At 40.1% G+C, this 10,446-nt stretch overlaps 1 protein-coding gene across 3 annotated transcripts; it reads left to right on the top strand.

Moving 5' to 3' along the window:
• Nucleotides 1-432: 432 nt before the first annotated feature.
• dbpb (D site albumin promoter binding protein b) lies at nucleotides 433-9,848 on the top strand. Of its 3 annotated transcripts, none has more exons than XM_030158596.1 (5): nucleotides 433-1,069; nucleotides 1,282-1,569; nucleotides 2,287-2,733; nucleotides 6,068-6,309; nucleotides 7,481-9,848. In XM_030158596.1, exons 2-5 carry the CDS (start codon nucleotides 1,380-1,382, stop codon nucleotides 7,694-7,696), a joined length of 1,095 nt encoding a protein of 364 aa, XP_030014456.1. In that variant the 5' UTR covers nucleotides 433-1,069; nucleotides 1,282-1,379; the 3' UTR covers nucleotides 7,697-9,848. The 3 variants fall into 3 exon arrangements, with proteins under 3 accessions (XP_030014456.1, XP_030014455.1, XP_030014457.1); XM_030158595.1 differs by having other exon boundaries at nucleotides 433-1,080; XM_030158597.1 differs by having other exon boundaries at nucleotides 448-1,080; nucleotides 2,290-2,733.
• Nucleotides 9,849-10,446: the final 598 nt, after the last annotated feature.

Below are 10,446 nucleotides of genomic sequence, written 5' to 3'. Positions count from 1 at the left end.
CAACGTGCTGAAGCGTTCCTCTCGCTTGAAAAAACGGCACCCTCACGTTTTCTGTGGATTACAAGGAAACTGCAAAAGCTAGACAGCACTACCTGATTATCGAGAGACCAGCTAATATGTTCTAATAGAGATTAAAGTTATAAACGAGCGGTTATGTGCTTAAATGAATTGCTCGCACATATAGGCTTACACTTATTTTTCTTAACATGTTCCCTTCCTGTTGTCTGTCTTCAACCTGCAACACATTCACGCCAAACCGCTACAGTAAAAGCCAAACTAGTGGAAGTCGGTGTGTTTGTCCCTGTCAGACAAAACAAACAGCCTGCTCTCCTCGAGGTGTGGCACGAGAGTGGGTGTGTCTCATAAATAATAAGAAGGAACGGAGAGATCTGGATAACGCGGCCCCGCCCCTCGCGCGCCCCGCTCGGTTGTTCCGTGTGCTGTGACGTCACGTGAACTGCCCGTGCCCGATCCATCTGAGCGAGAGAGAGAGAGAGGACGGTCGTGGACATTTCGCGCGGCCTCAACACAGACCCAAGACCGTGCGCCCGTGACTGCTGGATTCACCGGATGCAAAAAAGTACAGACGGAGAAAGAGGAAACGACCCCTCCTCCCCCCGACGGACTGCGAAGCGCGACAGCAGAGGACAGAAACACCAATACAACTTGTCATCTGACCAGCACAGCCGCTGCTCCCGTCGTGCGGTGTTTTTTTTACCCACTCACACAGTTCCTTTCGGTTGTTTTGTTTTGCTTTGACGGAGCCTTTCTAACTATTTCCACATCCTGCTTTTGATCATCTCACGATAAACTGGGGATATCCTTCTGCAACTTTTAATTGTGAGGTTTTTCTATCCGAGCAATCTGCGGGATTCATTCCCTTGTTTTGTTTTCTTTTTTATTGCCTTTGCATTTGTTATGGACAGTATTCTCACTCCTGCTCTGACTGTCCCTCCCACACTGGTCCGCTGAGAATAACAGCCTGAGCTGCTGAACACTTCTACAACTCAACTGCAATGGGATACTCGGATGAAAACATTTCTTAAAGGGATTAAGGAGCCATTACACAGTAAGTAAAAGGTAACAGTGCATGATATTCAATAGACGTTGTTAAAGTATAATTAAACTGCGTCATTATGTTCATTCTAATTCAGTGGTTGCTCTATGCTACATACACTTAAAACTATCTCTCTCTTTCTGCCTCCCCCCACCCCCACCCCCCACCCCTCCTGCACACACACACATACACACACACGCACGCACACACACACGCACACTCAGTTCTCCAGCATACTTGTCCTATTGGTAGGTTCTCCAGTGAGTTTGCCTCGCCCCTTTAAGTGCCCCAGGTGTCTCTGTGCGACCCCGTTTGGCCCAGGATGTCCAGGCAGCTCTCCCAGCTTCCAACCCCTGACCTCCCAGCCGGTGCGAGTCCACAGTTTGGAAGTTGTACTCAGCCTGCAGGCTCCCTCACAGGAGGACAGCTCACCTCTATGGCAGGTCTGAAATCCCTCCTGCAGCACCCGATGAAGGGAGATCAGCGTCTGAAAAGCCCCTGTGATGTGAAAGGTGACCAACTCTCAGTTGTTAATACTATGGTATTGTTGTTTTTATTGAATTTAACATAGTCCAACCTTAGTATCAGCAATGGAAGTGCCTGAATTAATCACAGCCTTCTGTTCCACCCACTGGTGCTGATAGTGAGTCTGTTATTTTTATGCTAATATCTAACAATATTACAAAACAAATAGTTGTTTTTTTTATTTGTAAGTCACAAATATCTCACCAGCATCATATATATTCATAGTGACTCCTCTATGACCCTGATGGGTATTCACCTGGATTATAATCCCTCTCGTGACTGAAATTAGGATTCAGATTACAATGAGTGATAACATGTTTTGGTTGAACTGTTATGCTGTGCAGACATGTATTGTGCCTAAGTATCCTTAGCTATTGTGAGATTTGTTCAGGAGCTTATATATATGACAACATATTGGTTTCAGCTCATTGTTAATGCTGCAATTCAGCTACCATCTGGTCCATCTGTGAATTTGTATCAGTGGGAGAATGAGAGGGAGAAGTGCATGTTATTGATCCACCTGCCACCATATCTAGCTGTGGAAAACTATGGCGATGTTAGGATCCATTTTCTAAAGGCCACTGAATAGAATACCACATGTAAAACACTCAACAACAGAACTTTACTATACATTTGTGTAAACTACCAGACAACTCAAAGTCATTATTTGAGGACCTCATAATCATTCTTCTCCTGTTTCTAAACAGACAAAGACAGATCTCTGGACCTAGATGAGGACTCCCTAGGAGTGTGCTCCATGAGGAGTGGGAGTGGAATAAGCAGCAGTAATAGCAGTACTGGCTGTGGTGGAAATGGAGGTGGAAATTTCAACCAGTTCTTGGGGCCTCTCCTGTGGGATCGCACCCTGCCTGCAGATGGGGGCCTCTTTCAGCTTCAGTACATGGACTTGGAAGAGTTTCTGACCGAAAATGGAATGGGCAGCATGCATAACAACAACAGCTCCAGTTCAGCCCAGGTCCCCTCACAAAGCCCCCAGTCAGCTGTGCCCAACCAGAGCTCCCAGTGCCTACCGTCATCATCCCCACCTTGTTCAACATCCTCTTCACCCTCTTCCTCATCTTCCCCTTCACTCATTGGTTTGGAAGTGGCTCAGCCTCAGAACGTTGCTGGAGGAACAGATTGTCTGCACGGTGAGTTTACTGACAAGGGCCATTTTCTACTTGACTGACTAGATGGGCAGTTGAAGCAGGGAGTAAAAAATGAACAAGGACAGTTCATGGCATGGCATTCCTCAAGGTCCTCTACATCAGCTCACAGCAGAAACACAAATAAAAATGCCTCTGCAAACTTTGTGGAGTTGACAATCAAAGAGACAAATTGTTCCCTACCACTGATATGAGGCTGGTAGATACTAGAATTCAATAAAGGCTCATATGTGACCAAGGTTATATGCTTATAATATTCTTACAATCTTGTGACTCAGCATTTTAATTCTCATTTGATTTAAAACAAAAGCCATGATGACCAAGCATTTCATTGCCCTTTGTAGTCAAACTAAAGGCAGGAGATGAAAACAGATCTAGAGTCAACTCTGCAGAGGAAAAACGCCTGCTTGACTAAGAGTTAAATGTGCTTTTCCAGCTGTATCCAGGCTGAAATCTGGTTCTTTCAGGTGGTCCATGTGTTAGATGAAGGGAGGAGCTGAAGGTAGAAACTGAAGGCAGAAAAGATAGAGGACTTCAGCTATTTAATGATTCAATCTCTTAGCAATTGCATGGAGTTCTGGTTTAGTTTGGCATGTGATGTACAAAATTCAGTACCAGCCAATTATTAATGAGAGGCAGGATCAAAACATCACTGAGAGAGAGAGAGAGAGAGAGAGAGAGAGGTGTGGAGTGTTTGTGGTTGCGTGTCTTTAAATCTCTCCCCACTTCACACGCCACAGCCATGTGCACGCGTCAGTACACGTGCGGAGGCAGAGAGTACAGGAGTGAGAGAACTAGAGGCAGGACCAATAGACATGTGGGAGGAGTCTTAACAGTGAGGGAGGGGCTGAGCAACAGGAAGAGATTCCCTGTGCTGCTGGACTTCAAACTCATCACTGGATTATTTGTGAATCACTGATATACAGGAAGGAATGTATTAATACCAGCCATGAAGTGCATACTTAGTAATTCTGTTTATAGATTTATGTCATATTTTAATGTCATATCCATGTGAATTACAGGTTTTGTCTAAAAAAACAAAGCCTTCGAGATTTGAAAACAAAGCATACCAAATAGAAAAGGACTGTGAGTTTATTATGTGGCTGGAATGACTTTGATAGTGTTGAATGAGTAATTTTCATCAGCTATTTCAAAACTAATTCTGATCCAACAGATGTTTCTTTAATATTTAATGAAGAGCCTAACCATAGCAACATGTCATTAAGTGCAGAAAATGAACCATCTCTTCTGCTTGCCTGCAAAAAAGCATAATGCCTCCTTGATATGAGGTTTACAAGCAGCATGGAACAAGTCACAATTTGTCACATTTACATAAAAAATTTAAAGCCTCCTGTCTTGTGAAGTTTGAGACACGTGGACACAAAAATGCACCAAATCTACTTTGGTGTCTGTGTGCTAGCTTCACAAATAGCAGAGAGCATACAGAGAGGCAGCTATGTACTCCAGCAGGGTTGAGGGTTTGCAGGTTTTCATTCCAACAGAACAAAACTCTATCCATCTTGTCCATGCTGTCAGGTTTAAGGAGCATGCATTATTTAAAGCTTCTGGTTTAGTCATACATAGAGGAAATGTGAAGTCCTCTGTGGCACTTGGTTTGAGTCAGTGATATTTAGAAGTGCTGATTTTGTTTAGTGCAAGATGCTTGACTGCATTTTGGTGTCTATGAAAGCACTCTTTAATTTGTTTTGCAGGGTTATGGAGGCATTGTCCTTGCAGGACGTGGGAACATCTTGATTGAACACTTTGTACTTTGTGCACACTGGCTGTGAAAACATACCCTCACTTGACCTAGCCATCACACTGATACAACTCACGTGATAACCATTCATATATTTTAGATCTACATGTTTGACAGGTGGCAACACAATGTGCTGAGGGAGAGTTGGGGTTCTCTCTTTGAGGAAACTATAAACCCTTCTCTGGTTGAAAACAGACAAATAAGAGTTAAAGATAGTTTATAAATCCTAATACTGTTTTCTCCACTGCTTAGACTTGAGATCCTGTGCTATTGTTTGTGGCTTTCCACTGCCCTAGGAAAATATTTCTTAAATATAATTGCTTCAGTTGTGAAGGATTGCCCCTTTTGTTTAGACTGTCTTAATGCAATATTGTGGTCATGTGTAAGGATGCAGTTTTGTGGTGTTAAGTGATACTGTTATTTATGCACCTAGCCCTGAGGCTCTGAGCCTGAAATATAGCTGTGATAGACCCCCTGGCAGATGAAATAAACAAGTATAAAGACTGAGTTAAGAAGACATTTAATTTAATACATTGTCAGAATTACCAAAATGAACAGGCCTGTCATTTTTATAGATTTTATGTTTTAATTATTTTATAGAATGAATAGTCTTTATTGTCATTGTGTGTTCAATAAAATGAAGAATTTGTGGAATGGTAGTTTGTATTTAAATATAACAAAGTCTGAATAGTGAGCAGTTGCTAAATGTATTAAAAGAGTAGTAACATGAAAAAAGGAGCAGTTAGTGGGAAGGTTATGCTCTAACAGGGAAGAAGAATCTGTTCAGTTAGGTGCATTAGATGTTATGTATGGTGGGGTGAGGTATAGCCCTATACTGGCCCCATTTAAAGAAACTGGTTTCAAGGGGAAGGGTGAAAAGTTACATAACATTTCCACTTTTAGATTTCTGTGTTGGTATTTAGCCCTGGATTTTTGTTTGCCATAAGTTTTCAGTGGTTTGACTGATAAAAATATCCAGTATCATGCAAATAGTCAACCAGATGATATCAAGCAGATGTGCTTGTGTCAGGTTTGTCAAAGCACTGTTTTTCACAGGCAGTTCCTTAAGAAGACCTTACATAAAGACTATGGTGAACTTTGTTTTAGCAGAAGTTATGGTTCTCATGAAGACTGTTTACAGGTATAATAAATAATCTCATTCTTTAAATTGTAGTATTCTTAAAGGGTGGAGGTGGAGACAACCAAAAGGCTATTTTAAGACAGTGTGTTTTAAAATCAACCTGTAGTTTAATTATACATTGATTTCTATCTTTATGCTTAAATTTGTACTCTACTGAATATATTTGGCAGATAAATTCTTACACAAGAAAACCTTGGGGTCCTTGGGCTGGAAAAAAGTCTTCAGTACTTTGGAATCAGTTAAGGGCAGAGGAATGTTGTTTTTTTTAATTTGAGAAAGCAGCTCTCTGCTTCCCTCTTGTGGCAACATTGATAAAGTACTGCATACAACATTCTGTCACCAGTTCACAAGGATTTCAGTACAAATGTGAATATCCAAAACACATGTTAAACATTTTATTTCTGTTTTTTAAATTCCAGGGAGTCAGACAAGTATGAATGATTCCTGCGAGTCTCCTTCCTCCTCCTCATCCTCCTGTCCACCTCTGCTGACACCAACGGGCAGCGGGCCAGATGGGATTGGCATGTTTGACATGGATGCATCTAGTGGCTCTAGCCAGCAAAACTTTGACCCCCGGAGGCATACCTTCAGCGAAGAGGAGCTCAAGCCACAGCCGATGATCAAGAAGGCCCGCAAGATCCTGGTTCCTGATAATATGAAGGTAAGAACACTCTGATGGTATAGGCATCTATAGCTTTGGAAAAAAAAATACTAGACTTCTAGAGATTTTTCAATAAAAATTCAATATAAAAAAAGCACTGGTAATTGTGTTAGAAAAAAAGGTTAAATAATCACAGCAATTTATTAATCTCATCTTAACAAAATGCATTCAGTAAGGTATCTGCAAAACCACAAATACTGAAGTAGTGAAATTTTCTAATTTTATTCTACTGCACTGTGACACTTCTTCAAACTAGGATCCAATCTTAAAGTCGTACTTACATTATAATGACATTAAGAAACCAAAACATTTCTTTTAACACTAGATAACCAAAAACATTTTGGAAACACCGTTATCATGTACATTAGTTACATTGATACACAAGGTCAACACAGTTGCACATATAACACAGTTGTATAACTCAACCGAGGGAAGAGGATTGGACAAGGAGAAGGATGACGAAAATACGCCCATTTTGGTGCTTCAGCAGAGTAGTATTAGAGACAGTCATTGCTGAGAGGCTTGGAAGTAGCAAAACAGTTCTCTATTACAACCTTCAGAAGAAAATAGAGACCAGCTCCACTAAGATCCACAAAGGCAGAGATAGAAATACATTTCAGCACGGTGTCACAGTGCAGGAGCTGGATTTCAAGGCAGAGCTGCAACTAAAAATTATTTCTTCACTGATTCATCCAGGAACTACTCTGTCATGTGAAACATCAGTACCACAACAACAGAAAAGGAGTAAATTCCCAATGACTTTTCTGCTGATCAGTGACTGAATGAATGGCCCTACTAGTCTGAGGGAATATGCACATGTAACACAGTCTAATTGTTATAATTCTATATTGTGTGAACAAAAATAATCAAGTTACACACTTACTACAAACACGATAGAGGAGCAAACATAGTCAGTGAATGTTTAAGCTCTGTATTACTTATTTAGCATAGGAATCACTGTCCTACATTCATTCATTGCAAAACACACCCACATTATAAATAATGGGATATGAGCTATGCAGGTGTACAACACACTTAAGTAATAACTCTTTTATCCATTTTAACTTTCTACTAATACGTGATAAATGCTGTCCCTGATAGGTGAAGGTAAAGGATGAAAGTAATTTGCTGAAATAATCAGAGTACACAATGTGTGTGTGCCCCCTCACAGGATGAGAAGTACTGGACCAGGAGATATAAAAATAACGAAGCAGCAAAGCGTTCCCGAGATGCCCGCCGCCTGAAGGAGAACCAAATATCGGTGCGAGCTGCCTACCTAGAGAGGGAGAACGCTGCTCTCCGACAGGAAGTGGCCGAGATGCGGAAGGAACTAGGCCGCTGTCGCAACATCCTTAGTAAATACGAGAACCGGCTTGCTGACCAGTGATGAAGGGGAGGCGGAAAAGCAGGAAGAGGAGGAATAAGCTGGATTAATTTTAAGACTTTTTGGGGTGGCATGATGGACAGATTGGGGTCAAGATGATGAGGAAGGTGATGATTATGATGATGAATGTATGAGACAAGGAGAAGGTTTGTGTATTGAAGCTCAGGTGTCTTGTTTTGTTGAGGTGTCAGCTCTTAAAAGTGATGGTTAGAGAGAATAATTTAACAGATGAAAGATGTGACTTTTAAGAGTTTTGTTATTGGAGAATTGTATATTTTTATAATACTTAAGAAAAATTAGAGGGAGAGCAAATTTGAAGAATAATTTTGTATATTTTCTACATGACTGGGACATAGTGATGGGGGATGGCATAAATATCTTTTTATTATAGATGATTCAGGAGTTGTTTAACAGGTGGTCAGTCATCGATGGGTATTTTTTGACCTGATTCTAGTCAAAATGCAGCAGCAGGGGCGAGAACGCTTGTAACAATTGTAATATAGAGAGAAAAATTATGTTAAAATCGTATAGTTCAGCATTTTTGTGGATTTTACTCAAGCACTTAATTTTTCCTGTTATGTTCCTGTCACTGGGAATGAGCATGTTATGGCAGAGACCGTACGAGAGACAAGGGGAGACACCATGTATACAGTCCAGCACTATCCTCAGCACTCGTCTTGTGTTTTCTTTTTCAGTAGAATATCTTCATCCTTTTAATTGACTTGTTTACTGTACCCCAACAATGGTAGCTGTATGTACAATGAGCTTAATTTTATAAGACTGGTACATCTTTTCAGTCACATGCTTGTATCTTTTTCTCTATCTCAGTTGAGTGCTTTTTTAATCTACTCTGGTGTTTCGTATCTTTTCCTAAGCTGGTGGAAGCCTTTGTGATGCCCCTGCTACAGTAACTCCGGTCCTCTTGATCTTCTCTTTGAACCGCTGGTACATTTCTCTTCCTCTGTTTCTATATCCAACTTCTCTATTTCTGTCTGCTTTCACTTACAGGCAGTCCCTCCACAGTTACATGCGACCCTTTTTCCCCCCATAACATTTTATCCTTTGGCTCCAATGTACTTTAGTGGTACATAGGATATCTAAGTGTTGTAACATATTCTGAAATAGTAATTGATTTTCCCAGTAAAACGCACATGAATACTTTACTGTACTTTATAAACACACTGAAATTAGCATCATTATCAGAGATGAAATATTGTGTGTGTTGAATAGGCCTATGCTATTTTGTGTATTTGTATTCCAGGAGATAGGCTACACAGCCGCATCGAGTGGAATTGTGTTAACTTTCTCAGATTTCTGGGAGGAATAAAAGCCAAAAGTTCCTATGTTGATCCACAAAGCTTGTTGCTATTTAGTGCTTTTTTCAATACTGTTCCTTCCTAACTGTTTACTCCTGTTATTACTTTTTACTGTGTCTATAAACTTCTCTATGTACCCACAACACCTACACAGGGGCATGGTACACTATGTTATGTTCCTGAGGGAGGGATGACTAGTAATAGAGTGTGATTTTAAACCCCTTAATGACCATGATGGACAGTTACCATTACTGCTATTATTATTGTTATGGTTATGATGATTATCCCTCTTATTGTTGCTGTTCTGTATTTCTAAATGCTTTCTTTGAATGAAAATGATGTATTGCACATCTTTGATCTTCAGTGTTCCACAGAAAGACTTTATAAGAGATACCCTCACTCTGATATTTACATCCTGCCTCAGATCCCTTCAGATGCAACGTTACTCACTTCTGCTACAAACACTACTGGTTTATTTGACCATGGACTTCATAAACGTGGCTCAGTAACTTGAACATTCATGCAGACTTTATTTTATCGGTTATAGTAATGACCTCTTCTGTTCCTCAGCTGTGTATGAGCTATGCACACTATCAATATGTTTCCTGTTATTTTATTTCAGCCTCTATCACCTCGATCAGTGATTGTTTGCTCTCCCAACAGGATTTAGTTTCTAATATCCTCACAGATGTGGTTTATAAATCTTCTAGAGTCTCTAATTGATCTACAACTGTCCTGCTGCATCAGTGGTGTCAGTGGTTTCCAGCCCACTAAATGCTGGTTATCTGGATGTAGTTGAGATTTCCCAAAAACACCAATAAAAGATTGTTCTCATTCCCTCTGGTTTCCTCAGGTCCTTTTCTTTCACAGGTTTGTTGATCTTTTTACATGCCTAAAGTAGATAATCAATTTGTTCTCTGATTTCAACAGTTCATTTTTAATATTTCTTGGTGGTTTCCTCTTCTATTGCAGTAAACTTAGTATCTCTGAACGTTGACGGATGTCATATGAGGCCTTGGGAAAAACAGATTATTGGAAATTGTATAGACCAAACATCTTATTGATTTATTTCTAAAATAATCAACAAATTTATCAACAATGAAAATAACTGTTAGTCCCTGTCTGAAGTTATGAGTGTGTTTGAATTCATGCCCATTTCTGATTCACTGAATTTTAGGTGAATTGACCATTATTTATTCACGTAAGTTGATAACAAGGATAATATGTAGTGACCTCTTCCTAGTCTACTTGTTTTCATACTCTCCTTTGTGATCACATTGTATACATTCTTGTAATGGGCTCATCAGTACACATTTGCACAGTATGGGAAGGAACTTCACACAAAAGCCATGTTTGTTCAGTGTTTTCAAGCAATATTTGGCATGTTCATTTAAATTAAACATACTTCAAGTGTAATGTCGTATGATCACAATTAAG

This window comes from Sphaeramia orbicularis, chromosome 16 (genome assembly GCF_902148855.1).
Source record: "Sphaeramia orbicularis chromosome 16, fSphaOr1.1, whole genome shotgun sequence".
Classification (NCBI taxonomy): domain Eukaryota; kingdom Metazoa; phylum Chordata; class Actinopteri; order Kurtiformes; family Apogonidae; genus Sphaeramia; species Sphaeramia orbicularis.
This window is presented reverse-complemented; position numbering and strand designations above follow the sequence as displayed.

Excerpts from the sequence above, each read along its gene's own strand:
- dbpb (XM_030158596.1), top strand. The coding sequence starts at position 1,380 with ATGTCCAGGCAGCTCTCCCAGCTTCCAACCCCTGACCTCCCAGCCGGT. Across the intron at positions 1,570-2,286 it reads AAGCCCCTGTGATGTGAAAG|CAGACAAAGACAGATCTCTG; the intron begins GTGACCAACTCT and ends CCTGTTTCTAAA. Across the intron at positions 6,310-7,480 it reads TGGTTCCTGATAATATGAAG|GATGAGAAGTACTGGACCAG; the intron begins GTAAGAACACTC and ends GCCCCCTCACAG.